General features: G+C 38.1%; 2 protein-coding genes across 5 annotated transcripts in view; both read left to right on the forward strand.

Moving 5' to 3' along the window:
* nuf (rab11 family-interacting protein nuf) overlaps positions 1–20,284 on the forward strand; it is a 76,961-nt gene that overhangs the window by 40,600 nt on the left and 16,077 nt on the right. For all 4 annotated transcript variants that reach the window (XM_046631520.2, XM_046631522.2, XM_046631521.2 and 1 more), the window contains one exon: positions 165–282. In XM_046631520.2, the coding sequence (XP_046487476.1) occupies positions 165–282 (118 nt within the window). The remainder of the gene's footprint in view (positions 1–164; positions 283–20,284) is intronic.
* Positions 3,298–19,095, forward strand: LOC124221469 (uncharacterized). The gene is made up of 5 exons (XM_046631537.2): positions 3,298–3,345; positions 4,888–5,487; positions 7,305–7,421; positions 8,313–10,454; positions 18,591–19,095. Exons 2-4 carry the CDS (start codon positions 5,104–5,106, stop codon positions 8,496–8,498), a joined length of 687 nt encoding a protein of 228 aa, XP_046487493.1. The 5' UTR covers positions 3,298–3,345; positions 4,888–5,103; the 3' UTR covers positions 8,499–10,454; positions 18,591–19,095.

Below are 20,284 nucleotides of genomic sequence, written 5' to 3' on the forward strand. Positions count from 1 at the left end.
GCATTGAAACAGATTCTATTTGCATCGAGCCGTGTCAGGCCGGCTGAAGCGCCAACAACTGTGGTTCACTGATCACAGTTTCGCAACTATCTGCGAAGATCTGCTTCTCCTTCTTTTTACTTCCGTATTTGCTTAGTATACTGACGAGACTTTCCGCCTTGCAGTCAACTCTATCGAAGCAGCAGTTTCAACAGTTCTGGGAGAGGATCAACTTGCGACACGGCAGACGAAATATACAGCGACGTGTCCCTAGAAGATGACGTCTTAGGTCTCAGCCATAAGGTGAGTGGTCATCGATCTTTTATGCTTGACAATCAGTCGTCATTTCAATTTCACGCCGCAGGGAACGGAGTTGGAAATTTGCTTGCTTGCGCGGTTTCGAATATATTTAAAATTGATGCCGCTTATCAATATTTTATTCGTCATTCTCGTCGTGCAAAGTAACAGTATAAAATTACGATTGAATTTTACTTCCTGTACTATACGCTAAAGTCGATTTGATTACTTCGACTTATCAAGCGTCGTTGCCCCAATCCGAAAATATCGTACAAAAGCCCATCGATATACATGGTAATCATAAACTATTTATTGCGACCCGAAGTAGGCCAAACACGATTTTTTTTTTTTGCGAATTCACCATACATCGCGATTAAATATGGCCTAAGAATTGATTTCCTAATTCGAATAAATGTGGTTTCATTTAATTACGCAAGTTATTGTTCTGGCCAGTTTATTGTTGAGTCCAATAATGTTTCTTTGTAAAATTCAATTTGACAAATATTTTCTCTATGTGTGGTATTCAAGAATTGATGTGGTTGCAGATTTGCAATGTGAAAAGACAGAAGTATGTTTGAAATAATATAATATTTCAATATTGAAGTAGCTTATCGATATTTTCTGTTGAATTATTTTCGTAGATTAATCGCAATCAAACCTGAATTCGGTTTTTATGTTGATTTATTCATCTACTGGAAAAATGATTCATTGAGAAATTATAATTGTATATTTATTATTTTGAATTTGAATTTATCAATCTTTGTAAGTATGGTCGAATTAAAATTCTCAGGGTCCTTTCTGTTTTTCTTCCGATTGATGATTCAAATTGTTGAAAATAAAATATTTAGTACGAATAAATTAAAGTAATAGTAGAAATACGGTTATTCAATCTGTCCGGACAGAACATAAATTTCTTGATTCGAAAAACCGCGTTTCTGGATAATAATAAATACGGAATACAAACAACGAATTTCACTTGGGAAAATTGCAGAATATTATAATTGCCGGGCATTGCCCGATGAGAAATCGACTTTTTAACGTCTGCTGATCAATCGAGAGTATAAAATGTAAATGCAACCCACTTTAAAAGTAGATTACACATTACACTTGGAGTTCCATACGTTCTGACCTTCTAGCGCTTGCCGATGCTTCGGAAACTGAAGATTCTCGTTAGGAGCGAGGGAATGTCAACGGCAGAACTCGATCAGGACGACTTTTACTCGAGTCACACGATCGACTCGCGACTGCCGCCACAGCTTTCCACTTGGAGATATTCGCTATCGGATCCCTTACATATATGTGTCGAACGTTTTAATTGGCATTTCTAACGCAAACACTGTTTCAATGACACAGGTGTATCCGTATATTCAATGCCAAATCAGCTCAGGATTGTTTAACCCTTCGTTGTCAGACTGGATCAAATAGACCCATAGTCTGACTTCGAAGCTGAATATCTGTAACGGAAAGGGCACAAATGGGTCCTTTTGTACTATCTAACAGTAGTTTGCGGAACATTGTGACCAACTTTTTGTGTCAGAATGATTATGCTTTTCGAAGCGTACACGACCGAGCCATTTTTTACCTCAGAGTAGCCCATTTTGAAAGTATCGCCCATCAACTTTATGAAGAAATATTCAAAATTGAAAAGTTGTAATTTTGTACGTAAATAGCGTCTTTTTGCAAATTGGTAGCATTTTGATTTTTTTTTTCCACTACCTCGATATTTTATTTTTGAAAAAACGATGGATTTTTATTCTAGAATGGCTGAAGTATGGTTCAGATTTTTTTGGTTGACATCAGACTGATAGTTTGCTTGTAACAGCCATTTGAAATCCGACGTGGGTTAATTTGACCCAGTGTGACAACGAATGGTGAATTCCAGTCGATGAAATTTATTTTTATCGAGGTCCTTTTAGCGATTTTTTATTCGTTTCCAAAAATTGTAACCATCTCGTAGACGATAAATAAATTATTGATACGGTGGAATATTTTACTTCGTGTAAAAACGGACTTGCCTTTTTGGATACCACGTGATGGATCGGTGGATTTGCCACGCGTATTGATTGACAGCTGGCAAAACAACATCGCCACGTGTTTCAATGCTATTTATAAAACTTGCAAATACAACACAGTTGTCAATGTTTCGTAAGGCAATTTACCACTTCGGTACGTTGCACTAATTTCGATTTGGTTTAGAACTTCCAAACTTGCATTTCGTATACTTTGATATTTTCTCTTGTGCTGTATGAGTGGCTTTTTCGAGTGAAATTGCTTGAACTGTGCCAATATTTCACCCAATCGACTTTCTCAATATATAATTCATGTGTTTATCGTTAGTGTAAAGTTTAATACATATAATATAAGCGTCGATCTGAAAACGTCCACTCTCAGACGTTCCGAAACATATAAGACTGTGTCAAATTTTATATTCTGTTTAATTTCTACAATATCGCATTCAACGCGTTTTTACCTCTATCGTAAAAATCTTGAACCGTGCAACGATCGAGGAACAATCTACGGTGAACGAGCCGAACTGAACCGGTCACCGGAGTCTTTGGGAAGTTGTCAGTCGGCGCCGGTCACTTGACTGGGACGGACGATTTTCATCCGTTGTGCTACCGTCCGCAGATGGGATTGTGCGTGAAATGGTACGGCAATTAGTCCGTGTCTTTCGAATCGGTAAATCGCCTTCGCCTTGAAGTCGATCGGTCTTCGTCAGCTTGTCCGAGTCTCGGTGGCGGGTAATTCAATCCGTAAGCGGGATGAGCGATCGCGTCAGGCGGCAGAGTGTGGCGAACAGAAGTGGATGAACGATTGAATCCAAGCTGGATTGGAGGTGCAAGTACGCGTTTAGTCGTGGGTGGGTCGAGGGACGCCCTGGTGCGTGAAGTTGAACGAAGCTCGAGTGTTCGGTGGGTGCTGACGCCGAACCCAAGACTCGCCTTGAAACAAAGGAATGAGTTTTCGAGAAGAGAGCTGAAATCGCGTTATTCGATGAGTGCAGTGAGCGAATGGCGAGGGATTCGTAAGTGCGGTGACGATTAACGACGTTGAGGAATCAACTCGGAGGTTGAGTAATGATACAGATGGAGTTGATGTAAAGATGAATTGTATACGTATTGGTATTCGTTCGTAATTGTTGATACCTATCTGTAGAAATTTTGGAGTTTTTTTGGGATACCGATAACGAATCCACGATCAGACTTCCAAAATTTGTAATGGTCGATCCGGTATAGTGGTTCCATTATCCGTGGGCTTTAAAATCATTAATCACGAATTTGAATGCGGAGTTCGGAATTCGAATTTTATATAATTATTTTTTTTTTTTCTCTATGAAATTGCAGTCTGCAGTGTGAGACGAGAAATTCGAGAGCTGGTTCATGGCTAGTCTAAAGCGATCTGTATGTTTTTGCATGGTGAAAATTAATTTTACCAACTTATCAAAAAATCTAGTAATTCATTCGAGTAAACGGAGGCTTAGGATATGTCTGAAGCTCATTGTCTTCAGTTTTATCATCAGCTTTACGCGATAATTGCGAAGAAATTATGAAACTTCAAAGTTTCAACATAGTGACTCGGTTTTTAAAAGATTTCAAAGTTCATCGTTGGGTTAATTTCACATTGCCAGAGCTTTTGTAACTTTTCGCTAAAAGAAATATGTTTGAATCTTAGTTGAAAAACTTAAGAAATATATCAGAATCGTACTTTTCAAGAATAATACCGTAGACACAATTTGATATGTATTTTTTCGTACATGATACGATAGAGGCTTGGATAAATAGAATTGGGTACCCAAAAACTGAATTAATATCACGGATCAACAATTCAGGAACATGGACACGAAAATCTCAACAGCAATGGGTTGTAATTTACTTATTCCAATGATTCGCGGAAGAATGAACTTGGTTCTACATATTAGAAAATTATTTCTTAACAACTGCGGTACAGGTTTTAAAGGAATGTACCTTCGTCAGATGAAGGAATGCGGACGATGAAAATTATTCTTACAGTAGATACCTCGCATCATTAGCCACATCGTAAAGTTGCATGCACGTGTATGCACTTATTTGTATGGATAGTCATGGCGATGATTCGATCGTGCGTTTGTTGCGCATACATACGCATGCATGTATATACTCGTATTGACGAGTCGAAAGACGCGAGCTACGGAAGTAATGTAAACCCCGGGAAAACTATCTTTAGCCCATTTTATACACACTGAAGTATAAACTTGACTCATCCAACCGCTGTAGATGGTTTTACCGACGCCGACTTACCCTATAAACATGTATAATATAAACGCAACGATCAAATAAACGAATCAAAAAATGTACAATAAATACCGAATGTTGTACGGATGCACAAAAAATTTATAAATATTTTTACTCGATGTACCGCTAAGGGCAAGCATCCTCTATGGACAAAAAGGGCAGATAAGATTACGCGATACTGGAATGTTCGACCATGGTGCACGAACCTCGGTAACGGAAAAATTGGTATCGAGCCTGCCTTCAAACTGATAAAAAGATCCCAAAAGAAAACAGAAACGTTCTCTACGATAGCTACATGCCAACGACGACCGAATACCAACATGGGACTCTGTTTGTTCAGTCGTCAGACAGTACACACACTTAAAGCGGGTTATCACCATACGTTCACTTGACCGTTCAGCGCGTACTTCACAACGGACCTGCGTTGTCAACTAATATAGCCTACAAAAATATCCCGTGCAAAATTCATTCTCGAATAACCGTGTTTTCAAAATTCTCCGTTATGAAATTGTCTCGGCGGAAAAAGATCCGGTAGTTTGTGGTAAAATTCGGTTATATGGGATCGAGTCCGGAGAAATGTTGCTGCCAGTCTCCTCACTCGGCATCAGCGTCCGCGACCTACAACCAGGAACGACAAACGCATCCGACTTACGACCCTACGACTCAAAATCAGCAGCCGCCGTTGCCCCGGAATCAGAATCAACCCTGTCATAGTTTTACCCCGTACAACCCGCCCTGCCCGAGCAGATTGTACCCGGAACCTAAGAAAAGCACGTTTGGATCGACACTTTTTACCGGGCTTATCATCCTCTCGATTTTTGCCTTCCTGTACTACTACTACACGTACGTCCTGCCCAGGACAGGGTTTCGAAACCTGACTCGTTCCCCCTTTTACGAAGGCCACAACCCGACGAGTTTTCACTTGACCAGATCAACCATGGTAAAGATTTCACCGTGTAATTCAATGTTGTATATTCTTGTAAGTAGATTCGTGAATTTGTCAAAAATTGATGGAAGGTAGATTTTTTTGTCAGTCGATCGTTGCTTTCTGGTACTCTGTATGATTAGGAAATTGAATTAGATCGAAGAGATGGAAATATTTACTTACACATATACGTATGAGTATTTCTTAGGTAGACCAGATTCAGGTTTTACCGGTTCGAGGTAATTTCGTGTCACTAGTTAAACTTTTCCGTTGATGGTGTATAATATGTGTGTGCATGTATAATACATATGTATATTATATATTCTGTCAAGGTATGATATGATTTCATGTTAGGCTTGATAATCGAGATGACCATTTTTTGTCCCGACGAAATCATTCGAATATATAATTTAGAAAATCGAAGAATCTATTGAGATCCATCGGATTGGACTTAACGATCACTTGCATTTGAAAGTAACACTCTCTTGAACTAAAATAAAAAATCTCTGAGTAGGCAACTTTTTAACGATTGCGTGAAACGTGTTAACTTATACCGGAGATTAAAATTGCTCAGCGTCGCGGATGCTTGTTCATTAATAAATTGTTTGCAAAAACGAAGGCATCGAATGCTACTTTGATGAGAAGTGGATTTTTTTTTTCGCGTATCGCGTCGCCTTAAACAGGAACTAAAGTGAATGCTGTTAAGATCAAGCCCAACTAATTGGATACATGAGTAAATATTTGTGTCTCTTTGAAGTTATATATATATATATATTTTACCATACGATTTCTCCTACATTATATTTTTGTTTTTTGGGAGACTTTTGGCTGCAGGTGTTCATCGCTGGACTAAAACCGATACTTTTAAATGCACATATATATATATACATATATATATATATACTGGGTGTCCCATTTTAATCTTACATCTAAATTATCTCGAAAAATATTGCTCTGATCAAATTTTGTTTGAAACAAAAGTTTTAGAGTTCAAAAGGGGACGTTCAAAAAAAATTTTGTTGAAGGTCCCAAATTTAAAATAGCGACGCTACGATGGCTGACATGGTTTTTTTAAGGGAAACCTAACTTTTTTTTATGACAAAACAATGCATTGCATTGAAACTAACAACTTTTGTAAGAAACATTTTTCGATTCGATTGTGGTTTTCATGTTGGAACTCCATTTTTGACTATTTAGCGCTGTCCGGAAGGTACCATACAAAACCCAAACAAACCCAAACAAACCCAAACGAACCCAAACAAACCCAAACAAACCCAAACAAACGTGTGCATGCATCTGTATGGTTTGTATGGTACCTTCCGGACAGCGCTAAATAGTCAAAAATGGAGTTCCAACATGAAAACCACAATCTGAATCGAAAAATGTTTCTTACAAAAGTTGTTAGTTTCAATGCAATGCATTGTTTCGTCATAAAAAAAAGTTAGGTTTCCCTTAAAAAAAACCATGTCAGCCATCGTAGCGTCGCTATTGTAAATTTGGGACCTTCAACAAAATTTTTTTTTGAACGTCCCCTTTTGAACTCTAAAACTTTTGTTTCAAACAAAATTTGATCAGAGCAATATTTTTCGAGATAATTTAGATGTAAGATTAAAATGGGACACCCTTTATATATATATATATATATATATATATATATACACACACCAATGACTGAAAATGTAAGCTCTCTTTATTTTCGTTTTACGCAATTATTTATCCTTGTCCTGGTCCCAGAAAGCTTAGACTTTGGATTGTTACATGCATCTGCTTCTAAACTTTAAGAGTTACTTCACCTCGTTCCGTACCCTCGTCCTCGACGTTTTTCCTTGTAGGGATATGCGTCGGCGGATGAGGTTGGCGAGTCTGACGAACCCGACGATATTCACGAAAATGACTCCGCCGAGTTCGTTGCCCTGCAATCTTCCGGAAGGGGCAGGCAGCCTTCGTTGGTAGGTGCCAAAGCGCGACTTATTGATCATCGACCCATCCCTTGACCGCGATATCAACGATAAGCCTCACGTCACTCACGCTAGTCGTCTACCGCATGGTCATCGATTCTTATAAGATACGACGTGTGTGCAGAGCTTTGAACTGTGTCAAGGTGGAGTCGAAACTTTGGTTCATTTGATGATGGATACAATACGCACGTGTGGTAAAAATTGAAATGTATTTTTTTCTTTCATTCTGATAGAAAATCAATCTTGTTTTGCAAAAATATCAACACACTATTTTGACGTTCGAAAGTGTACGTATACGACCGTTGAGGCTTGTTCATTGAATATATAATACTTGTACTGCACAGAATCAGTTCAGTCCGTTACCGACTTGCTGATAAATCGCATAATTGAGAACGAAAATCTGTGTGGGTTCAAATATTTTCAAAGTATTGTTATAGTTTGATATAAATTTTATTTTACATCTAATTAATTGGTAAACTAATTGAACATTAGTCAGATTCTTTGAGAATATATTTAAACCTCAATTTTCGGAACAGTTAATTTTCCTCAAATGAATCACAGTTTTTGGCTAGTAAAATATTTTCTTTTACCGTACGAAGAAGCCTGGTTTTCGAGATAAGTTTTAGTGCCGCAATTACGTAGATTGCTGAGAAAACTTTCCAGACGAGAACTGTTTAGTACAAAGTTTTGCCCAAGTCGACAAGTTCCGCTTCATCCATAACGCACACTGCACAAGTATCGTCTAGGAATCGGTGACAATCGAAAAATTTCACATCTGTAAAATTCATGGAAAACTTAAATTTATCGGTTTGAATTATCACGTACAGCCAGAAACTGGCTGGCAACGATCGACTCACGTGCAGTTTGATTTTTCAAAAACAGCAGGGAATTCGAAGAGATGTAAAGCCTGGTCAATCGACGGAGCCTTACCTTCGCTGCACGAGGGTTTCGATCGATTCTTCGTCAAGGAGACAAGACTCTTCCGACAACCTGTCTGGTCACGGAGGCAGGAGCAAGTCCTGCCTGGATGGCGTGCCACGTTTGAAAACTAGAAACGCCGGAATATAACCAACTTCACGTGCAAAAGATACTTATATCTTGCAATCCCACTTCTTAGATCTCCGGCGAGTCTTTCGGCGATAAAGTACGTTCGTACTCTTATAGGCATCGTGATCATTATACCGAGTTTCATAGTTACCGGGATATACGGGGTGATTTACACACTTCGAGATCTCGGCGATCATTAGAGGTCTGATCAGTGATATTTACGTACAAAGTAAGAGAGGGATTTTCATTGAAAGCGATGGAACTAAGCTGCTTGCTGTGAGAGATGATTCAAATAATTACATTCCTTTGCGCAAATGTGACGACAAGGTGCATATTTATAATGCAGGGACACTTATGCAATTACAACTGTGCAAAGACTTGAGCCGTCGTATAGGAGAAGGTATCTCTAAACTCAAAGCTATGATTCTCGCCATGTCGTTCGAATTACATCGTTTTAAATTCATTAGACACAAGATAGTAAACAAACCGTTTGATCAAACTTCACGAGGCAAACAGACTCGTAAAATTTCACCAATTTTAACCCCGAACTAGTACAGTAATGAGAGTATTTGAAAGTATTGAACAGGTCATAAACTTCTCCCGAATATTGAAGTATGCTAGAGTTCCGGACGGTTAAAAAATGTTTCGCTCTGTTTAAAAAAAAATATAATCAACATTCAAAGAGTACGGTTTGATCAGTTCTTGGCTTTATTTTAATGCGTGTATAATGCAACGTATACATCTTTAAGCTTGCTATTAGATACAGGACTATATCCTTGAATTCAATCGTGCAGGTAAAGCATATATCTATCGTTTCTAAGATACTGTAAAGTGTAATGCATGTGATGAACGGACGAAGTTTGTTAGGATTTAAGGCATCTCTTACGTTTTTGCATACCGATAAATAACGTAAACGCACGAGTTTTTGAAATTCATCAAACATTTATGGTACGCTAGTGTTATAAACAGAAAACAGCGGTACGACTGGATCTTGAGAAATAATTCATTGCTATAAGTAGAGCAAATATTGACAAATCTGCGTCGTTTAGAAGTTTAGAGACATGATATCCACTCAGACCACAGATAAAATATTGATTGTACAACTGAACACCAAATAGATTAGAATGCAAATCACGTCTTAGTATCTCGATTCGTTCGTTGAATTTTCTGAAATTATGTAAAATCGTTTAAATTTTTTATGCTCATGTGATGCCAACGTCTTGTGTCATAACTAATTGTAAGCTAATGATAATCCTGACAAGATTCGCAAAGTATTAAACGGCTCGCCGTTCCCGTTTCGCATATTGTTCTTGTGATCTACTTTATTTTGAGCAATTTTTAAGAGCAAGGCTCATTCCACACGAACATGCTTTTAAATGCGGTTTCTTTGAATAGCTGTGACGAAGCGTTTGGCCAGTCGCAGGATCCAGTGGCGTGAGTACAGTGGCCATGTTTAATAGTGACGTGGAGAATCGAGGAGGAAAGCATCGCGTAACAATAGAGGAGCTGAGCAACGTTGGCGTGAAAAAAATAAAAAATAAAAACGCGAAAGCAAATGCCGTGATGTTCTTTTGATAAATTTTCTTTCATCAATATCGACACTAACTTCTCTATGCGATAGATAAATTTTAAAGCGTAATAAAATTTCTATTCATACATTAAAATTTGTTCAGTGGAGCTTGGTACAGATAATTATATAGTGAATAACGTCATCCGATGAATCAGAGCGTTTAACAGAGTCCGGGAGTCTTGGTTGCTTCCGAAGACGAGCGACTCGGAGAGGATAGTCATTCTTCCGATTACCAGATTATGGCCTGCAAGATGCAGCGCGAGAGCTTCATCAGTTGGAGCGGCTGGCCTTTCATCAGTTTTTTGATTTTGTTGGGCAGCGTTGGATACACTGCGTGGACGATGTACAAGCAACACGCTCAGGGTGGTTCTTCAGAATAGGGAAGAATCATTTCTCAACCCAAGAAAGTGAGAAACTTTTCCGATTAACTGTGACATCATTGCAAGTATGTATTATTCGTGAAAGCCAAAGCCTTGGTCGCAGTATCTGAGCAGAGTTATTGAATGATAGGGTTCGATATTGCTGCGCGAAACGCTGTCAACACCTACTCGCTACACTGAGAGAAATTTTTAATTCCAGTTACCGCTCAGTCCTTAACTATTTTCATTTTTTACCACAATCCAAAAATATAGTTCTAGGTACAAAATGAAAATTAGTTTTCTGGCTGTTACCAGAAAGTCTAGTATCCGTTACTATTCTTTCCCATTACGATCACTGTTGCTATATTTTCTTGTAACTGTTGTGAAAATCTAATGCTTGTGCAGCGATAAATTGACGTTGAAGCCTTGTTTAACTAAAAAAGTAGAGTACACCTCGCAAACTGATTTTGCGTTGCAATTACCAAAAAAGGATCGACGATAGCGCAAAATGGTAACGCGTACCTCGTTTTTCGTAATCCCAACGATATTCAAACAATTTTTTTTAACGATACCTGTTTTACTGAATTCTTCTAGTTACTATAAGAAATGAAATTTTTCTCAGTTTATCGAAAAACCGTTCCCATCATCTGCATCATGTATCTAATTCATGCTTGAGCAACGCGCGGACTGGCTCTCGTTATCGGCATAATTAAACCACATCTGGAACATGGCCATCGTCTGGTCGGACGCCATCTGAGTTTCGACTTGCAGGTTCACGGTGAGATCCAGGGATTAGAATACAACTGTTACCCATTAGTGCCTCTTCGAATCGGTCGTTGTACGTACAATATTTATGTGTCTATGTCTGTTCATATTATCAGGAGATGTTTGATGTTAGCGAAGCGGTTTTCACTCGGCGTTGTTGTTTGGATTAATCGAACTTGATGCAGCTAATTATAGAAAATGTAGTTGTTGCTTGACGAGTGCAAGTGAATGGCTCTATTTATGTGCGTATCGGCCAGATAGTGACCACAGTGATTGAAAACGAGTCGCCATTATTTTTTCTGGTTAGCGGTAATTGAACTCTTACAGTTACAGTCACGATATGACTGCCGTATAACCCTATTCGGTTTTACCCTTTCTTTATTCTTTCATGTTCAGAAGAAAGGTGAAAATTGACTTCACTGTCAGATCTCTCCGTATATAAATAATAATCTTGTTTGTTATAGGCTCGTGATTATTCGTAAGCCTCTGCTTTTTAATTCCTCTCTTCGTCTTTAAATCTTAACCGTCTTGATGACGGTGCAGGTCTCTATTTTATGCAGCCTGAAATTTGTCTGCTAGAAATTATATTTCGAATGATATTGACGAATGCAATATTGCACTTCATTACTCACCGCAACTTTGCGTTTGATGCAATTTGTAAGGTTAACTTTTATCCGATGATTAATACGTCGTACACTTGTAGTCCAAGAATTTATCATGAGTTATACGCGTCAATGAGTCCATGAATCGCGAGCTTTCTTGGATCCCGAGAATTCCTTGCGAATTAAACAAACCCATTCATGTTTACATACGTTCAACCCATTCCACGTCGGACGCCGTATATTACAATTTATATAGAGCAGTGACGTAGCTTGAAGAAACCCCAGCGAATTCACGCTGTAGGCTTTATTATTCCCATTCAGGGTGCTCAAAAGTCATATATGAAGATTTTTCAAATTGAGCGTAGAATCAACCGATAAGTCAAAATATCATTACGTAGATTCTTAACAGAAACATTATTCATAAAATGTGTAACATGCTGAGATCACTTGGTTATCGAATAGTCGCAGATGTATAAAAGACTTTCTATAGGTACTTCCTCCAATAGGTGATCATCGGTCCCAATCTTATTGTTAGACATTTATTACCGCATGTATTTCAGTGCGTGGTATGGGACCGTTAAAGTTTTCTTATAAGGAGATAACCTCTCAATAGGTGGGTTTGAGTAATGGTTTCTGTTTCTTCTTGCATCCCAAGTCAAGAAGTGAAAGAGACAATGGCATTAGTTCTTCGATGTTATTCATTCCGAGTTTGGAATTTTCAATTCGCATTATATGCTGCTTTCTGTTAGTTGAGATCATTTTCTTTCGTCTTATTGATCAAATCGGTTCGGTTAGAAAACTTCACTGAGGGTAATATTCACGCCTTTTTCCGAATTCTGCCATTTCACACGTAGACGGTTTAATTGGAAAATGTCCCAAATATTGCAAAAAACTCCACATCCTACGGTACTTACTGAAAAAAAGCGTTAAAGGAACCGTATAGGACGCAACATCAATCATTTTCTCCTCAAAGTGCGTTCGATGAAGCATCGGACATTAATTTTACGTCCGTCAACATTATTACGGTACACATTTCTTCCTCGTTCCAACGTAGCTTTTTTCTTTCATATATTTCATCGTTCAATTCTGAAGGAGGTCAAGTCATTTTCCCCTCCATGCTGCACCGCCGTATACAATAAACTTATCATACCAATGAGCAAGCTGTGCGTGTTTGGCTTTCGAACTGTTACCAGTGCGAGCTAGAGTGATCTACCAGTTTCGACTCATTGTTTGTATTTACTCCATTATTCATCCCCGCCTTCAAATCATCCATACCATTTATTTTTATGTGCTTACATAATATATTGAGCCTTTGTGGCCGAAACTTGTCGACGGTAATGTGAACCAGACGATTATCATTGCGTATATTAAACGTGTATAAACCCCCAGAAATGTTTCGTTCTATCGTAATTTTCGAATAGCGTGAAATACTCGCCGGTTAGCCAAGTTAGCAAATTAGATTCCATCTTTCGTGGGTTGTGTCCGATGTGCGCACCAGTCAATTTACTGCCAACAGTGACGTGAGATGGTTGCAAAACGAGCACTGCGTGTAGTTTCAGTCATTCTTTCGAACTGTAAGTAATCTGATTTTTCTATCGTTGTGAAAAGGTATAACGTCCATACGTACAACTTGATACGAGCACAAATTTTTGATGAGGTGTTTCCATTGATACACAACTATCGAAAAGAAAGGTTTCTTATAATTTTTTGTCACGACCGATTATAGGTGTCAATCACTATTTTTGCCATTATTTTACGTAGAGTGATACAAGCGTACAATTATTCTGTGGTGCCAAATAAGAAAAGTTCGGTTGAATATTTTTTTTTTACGAATAGCATCGAAAGCCTGATATTCCAATAAACCACCGAAAGAGTTTTCGAAGTGAGGAAAATGAGGTATTTTTTGCTATATAGTTCGAACCATTTATAGTTTCACATTCCGTAAGTTTTTTTTCTAATAATAACAACAGGCAGGTTATAAATTTTACTTCAAGTTAGTTCAGTTTTTTTCCTAGACATTTCAAATTTTTTATCTAACAATATACTCTCATTTTCCATGTAATTCGAAACTTACAGATTGAATAATAAGTCTTTTTCTTCAACCTTCCCAGTGCTTTGACAAGTTAATTTTCTTAACTTTTTGTCGAAGGCAAATTACGGAGAGTGAAGTTGATTCGTTGTTAATAATTGATTTACGGAGTGTGTCGTTTCAGGGTTGAAATTCAATAGAATTACAATTGTTTTGGTGATTCAGCACACTGTTTTAATTCCATGTTTTACAATTAATTTTTTTGTCAGAAAAATAACGAATAATTAGACCATACCAAAAGTGAGAATTTAATTAATTAATCTTTCAATTTATGCACTATAATGACTAACGGAAAGTGAATGTACCGAAGATATCTTACTGACACATGACACACTGATTTGTGTAAGAAATTCATTTCATTAAAAGAAAGAAAAAAAATGTATAAACTGAAGAATTGAAAGAACTGTACTTTCGAAACAGAGCCATGACCAAATTAACATCAGTCTTAAATACTTGAATTTTGTGATTAATAACCAACCGAATCAAAATAACAATTCCATGATTTTTCACGCAGCAAAAACTTTGAGCGATGTAGCGAAAACATTCGTGACATGTTATCACAACCGTTTTTACAGGCAAGATGTTTTTCTCTTTCAAGTAAACGTTAAAGTTAGCGAAATACAGCGACAGTCAGTGGCGGGTCAAGTTGATGCACGGTTAGAAAAAAATGTCCCAGCAGGTCCACTACAGTTTTTGGGTTCGTTTGACCATTTTTTTAATCTATTACTAAGTGAAAAAAAGAGGAAAATTTACGGATTACACGTCGATATGACAATTTAAATGTTAAAATGACAAGCATTTGTGTCATATTCACTGACAGAAATGTAACAAATAGCACAAATATGAAACGGACCTGCTGGGACATTATGTTGAGTTAAATTTTTCCGACTGTGAATAGAATGGGCCCATAAACGTGGTTGCAATCGAACGCGAACAATACCCAACGTCGCATATTGGCCGCACCCTTCTTGTTTTAAAGCGAATGGGTCGCCTGTTCGTCCGTTGCGTTTGGAATATTTGAAAGTCGTAATCAACAGCAGAAGCAGTTTGGTATAAGGCTATCAGAGCACACAGGATACATGAGTCATTGGCTACGCACCGGGTAATCGGAGGGTCAACAAGGGTCGGATGACTTGACCACCACGGCCGGAGTTGGTTTATAGTCGGTTGATTCGCTCTTCGTGTCGTCTCTGGATGAACGTTACGTTACGACGATCAAACGTACCTACGTTACCCAATTCTATAACCCCCGTACGTGCCTACCCACTTGTAATGTGTGTTTTATTACACTACGCGGCTCACACACCCCGGAGAGTGGGCGCGTCCGTAGGTAGCGTTTGCATATCAGAGGCTGGAAACAGAAGAACATGGAGTGAAAAAATAGCAAAGGAAAGTACTCACCTGGATCGAGCGGACACGTGTGTTTCACCGGTGTCGGCATTTAACTACGTATATATACCTTTTATGCACACACTCTGGGCACGCACGTTAGCCGTACTTTCTCACTGCGGAAAGGAACCTGAGCCTGATTATTATTACATTAATCATGTTTTATTGTACGATTTAGAGTGTTTTTTCATTATTATCAAAACCATAATATCAAGTGGGGGTTCCTAACATCCATTAAACCTACATCTTCCCACAACCGGGTTAATAAATCTCGCCCAGGAACTATTGCTTAATTGTTTTTTTTTTGGTTATTGTTATTAATCATTTGTCGCAGAATTTCCAATGAGTATGGCTGGCCGTGGTCCGACCTTTTGGAACTGACCGTCACATCCAAGATTTCCCATCCTTCTTATATTACTTAACAACGGTCACAAAGAAAATTTCTTTATGTTTCAATGGAGTCTTGATTGGAATAATGTAGAAGTGTATTTTGGTCCAGGAATCAGTGACAGTGAGATACCTGTACTTATCTGCAACAAGTCACTTTGTCGCAGTTTGCCTTCGTCATTCCGGTGATTTTTTAACTAGTTGTAACGTACACACTGTAAATTAATGAAGGTATCAGAATATTTTCTCTTAGGAATTATAGATCGTTTTTGTATTTTTTTTACATTTTACAACTTTCACTTACGACGTGCGAATGCAGTACGATATCTTTGCTTTTGTAAAGTGACTTATTTACGTTCCCTCTCTTGCATCAGTTGCTCATATTAGGAAGTAGAGTCTTTTAATTCTTGAAGCGTCGATAAAAATTAATTGCTTATCTCAGCGTGGATGTTGACTTTTTGATAATTGATCCAGAACGATTTTCCTTTCCCTTATCTTACGAACTAATGTCGTAGGAATACATTTTATCGTTCAAGGTCGAACAGTCGTTGCAGTCAGAATAGTTGACGTTGCCTACTGAGATCATAGAAGCTCTTTTCGAAATTAGAACTGTTGAAACAATTAATTTTTTCTTACACAAAGTTTTATAACTTGGTTAAATTTTATGATTCGAGTTATAACAGTTTTTCTATAAAATCATCTTTAGATTACATTTTCTTTAGTAATCTAATGTTATCAATTGTACAACGTATGGCACGAGATATTTTTCCTTTATACCTTTTCCTTTCCTTTGTCGTTTCTATTACGTTAAATCATTTTTCTCAATAATCCGTGTTAACGACTATATATACCATAAATTCCGTTTCAACGATGTTATTTCCTGCTTTTTTCCTTCAGCCTGAAGGTGACGTTACTTCGCGGTTATCACGTGATAGCAGTGCGCACAGATTTATTCATGACGGTCGTGCGTAATATATATAATATATGTATACATGTATATACATGCGTATGCGTGCAATTGTATATATAACGCATTGTACGACGGGTGTGCTCGTTGCTTGGTAGCTCTGCATCGTCCATTCATTCCTAAGCCGCAGTGGTGGCCGAGCGTTTATATTCCTAGACAGTTTGATAAAAATGCAAAAGTTAGCAGATAGAGAGCATATTTAACACGGCGCGTGAGCTTGCGGCGTAAATAGCCAGAGCTTTGGCGCGTCGGTTAAAGTCCGACGCCCGTGTAAATGTAGGCAAGTAGCAACGTTCAGTATCCGAGGCGCGAGCGCCGACTTCGCGTCGAGGGAACAACGCGCATTTAAAAGTCAAAGCGGCAGTCTCTCTGGCAAAGCAACGCGCGTGAACGCAACGAGGATAAGAAACGAGTCCGTCGCTGTTGAAGAAGCTAAGGAAATTCGCGACGTGTCGATTGTTAATTTAGCGTAAGACAAAATAAAAAAAAAAAAGTAAAAGATGAAAATAAAAAAAGAACCTTTTCATTTTACTCCCTGATAATTATCATTGTCGTACCGCGGGTGGGTTTTACGTGCGTCGAGTGTAGATGCGTCGATTATCCTATTGATTGACCGTATTCCGCGAGGATTCGAGTTTCGTTTAACGCGGTGAAAGTGAAAACGTGAAGTTGAAAACGAAAGAAACAACAACTAATATTAAAGACTTAAACATGTACGTAAAGATGTATCGCCGTTGAAACGTACCTACTTATATATATGTGTGTGTGCGCGTATGGATGTATAAACTGTACAACCTACGTGACGACTGTTTTATGATTCTTCGGCTATTTCTGCAATAGCGTAAGTTCGGTGGATGGCAATTGTAAAAGCTATACAGGTTTGGATATACTGTAACGGTGAACGCAGCGGAGAAAATTGCGAGCAAGAATTCCCCCTCGTGTAGTTGTTGTATACAATATGGTATTGTGAAAATACTCCATGCTGGATCATATATATTATATTACCGCGTATATTGCAATTTCGCGCACGCGTCAGCTCGAGGTTATAAATTGATGAGCTAAGCGAGTACGAGCTGTACGATTGTATTAAGTGTTTGCAAAATAGAAAAGAATTATAATAATGATACGAGAATACGATTAAGCGTTGAAGAACTCCGAGGAATACGTTTTCGGTTCGAAGTATACGTGCTGCATCAAGTGTATCGTATACGTTAATGATTGGTAACATGCGCAGAGTTTAATCGTTTTGAACCGACAGAAACACGTTGAATTATTGCGAAATTTTTACGCGGACGTTTCACACTGACCAAATTAAAAAAAAAAAAAAAAAGAGAACATAAAGTCGTTAGGAGAGTCGTTGAACTTGAATCGTATCCGTCATATATTCCTAAACACACATATAGAAATCTTATAAATATTCTGAAATGATGAATTTAGATTTGCGTACGCGTGAAAAATTGATGCGTGTAAATTTCTAACTAATGGGAATAAATTTTTACTCTCTGAATTGCATGATACGGAAGTATGATTTGTTTGAAAATTTACCCATTGCGAAGATAACAGTCCGTATTCCAATGAATCATTTTTCTCGTTGTATATTTTTTGATTGACTTATAATTTAGCGTGTCACATTTATTTTCCTTTGCGATATTATATATATATATATATATATCTGTATATGGAATATTTTGTTGCAATTCATATATAAAAAAGAAGATAAGCTCCTTTCTCCGCGTCTCTCCCCCCTCCTTCTTTTCAATCTTCCACATGTATTATATATATACACCATTACGCGCAGTTGCGATACGTGTCGCTATAATATCATATTATATCGCTTATTGTTAGTTTGCCGGTGCTCACATCGGCAGCAACAGCCCAACGATTCGAAACAGCGTCGGGTGTAAGAATTCCTGCAATACCTCCGCGTTTGTCTTGTCGTTGAATTAAATCGCGATCTGCTCAGTTCAATTTTTTGGTGATTACAGGCAGATGTATGAAACGCTTTTATCAATATTACGAACATTGAACGAATGACAGTCAGAGAGGTCATTTTAAACTGCGAAGCGTGACCCGCTGATTTATTTTTATTGCTGCGTTGTTATTGAACGTTCGAGTGTCGAAGTATATTACATGTTATAATCACGAGACATTAAATTTCTCGATTGCGGCGAAATCGGTTTAAAACTGTGTAGTGCCAAAGTGAAATAACAATAATAATAATTAAAATAATAAGGTGTAAGTGGTAAACAATTGTGTCGCACGCATAAGTGAGAAAAACAAAAACTTGGGACAAGGTTTATTCGCTTAAATAGCCAGTGACTCACGCAATGCGCGACGTTGCTCGTCGTATTCGTGTAAATATAACTAGGTGTGTAAATTTATCGATCTTTCGTGCTGGACTGCAGTGATAATTTGGGACGCGGTGGAGATATCGTAAGGTATTCGGAGAAAAAAATCGGGACCAAGAATCAGACGGAGGTTATTGGGGCGATGAACGCCGTCGCCGTTCCCGTCGATCTGCAGGAATCGGAACTGGAGAGCCTCGAGAATCGTCGACGTCGTGGAATGTCCGTCGATCGCGGAGCGGGGGCGGGTGCAGGTCTTGAATACGACATGTGGGAGGGTCAGTTCCAATTTCTTGGACCCAACGGCGCGTTGATGGCCACCAGTCCCGTAGGGCATAACTTTGGTCAAAACTTCGATCAGGACTCACCTCAGAATTCGCCCAACGACGGATACAAAGTTACCCAGGTCAATCAGTGGTGCGATCATCTCACGGATCACGTAAGACACCCATCCAGTTGTCAATGAACATTTTTCAATTACCGCCGAACCTTATTCAGACGGCTTTAATCGCAGTTTCTCAGCCAGTTCTATAAATATTTACTTTACACGCGTCATTGAAGAAAATATCATTTTTTATATACTTATTAGAAACTTTTTGTGAAACGGGATTCGTTGTAGTAACGATTTGAATATTTCTTGAAGCGCAACAAAAAATTTGGTACTAGTTAGCATTTAGTATTAGAATTTGACATGTCAGTACTACATTTTTTGGTTACTGCAATATTAAATATGTTCCTTTAGTTGTTTACTGCATTTTTTTTTTTTACTTTTTTACACTTTTATGAAATGGTCGCAATTGGTAGAAGAAAACATACAGTACGTGACCACGGTCAAAAAGAATAACAAGATCCATTATGAAATATATATATATTTTGGTTACAGTTACAAGCCTCATTTTCATTTGCTTCCCGAAACTTTTTTTTTTATAGTAAAAAAGGAATATAGTCAAAGCCTGTATAGTAACAACCGGCAGAAAATTCTCTCGGTGGGATTAAGCGTAAATTTAAAATTTAGGCGGAATGCAGATTCTGTCACTTATGGGATGATTAGTTCGAGTCTTCGAACTCTAGCACAGAAATCAGAAAAACCCAGCACTTTCAGTCAATGCTCAGGCTTGTACTGTAAATAATTTTTGGTTCCTTGATGAATTAGCAATTGACTATTGTTACGTAGAAATAAGCGAATTCAATTTTTTTTGTCGTCGAAAATTGACTGTGTTTCTGTAAAGTCGCCCAATCGATTATTTGTTTGAATTTCACTTCCCTCGGTCTCTTGATTCGCCACAAATAAAGCCTCTTTCTTACGAATAGAAGTAGCTTTCGACGACACGAAT

Source organism: Neodiprion pinetum, chromosome 6 (assembly GCF_021155775.2).
Source record: "Neodiprion pinetum isolate iyNeoPine1 chromosome 6, iyNeoPine1.2, whole genome shotgun sequence".
Lineage (NCBI taxonomy): Eukaryota > Metazoa > Arthropoda > Insecta > Hymenoptera > Diprionidae > Neodiprion > Neodiprion pinetum.

What these genes read in the sequence shown, in the direction of transcription:
- LOC124221469 (XM_046631537.2), top strand. Translation starts at nt 5,104, where the DNA reads ATGGGATCGAGTCCGGAGAAATGTTGCTGCCAGTCTCCTCACTCGGCA. An exon ending in ACTTGACCAGATCAACCATG is followed by an intron (nt 5,488 to 7,304) that starts GTAAAGATTTCA and finishes TTTTCCTTGTAG; the next exon opens with GGATATGCGTCGGCGGATGA. An exon ending in GGGGCAGGCAGCCTTCGTTG is followed by an intron (nt 7,422 to 8,312) that starts GTAGGTGCCAAA and finishes TTTCAAAAACAG; the next exon opens with CAGGGAATTCGAAGAGATGT.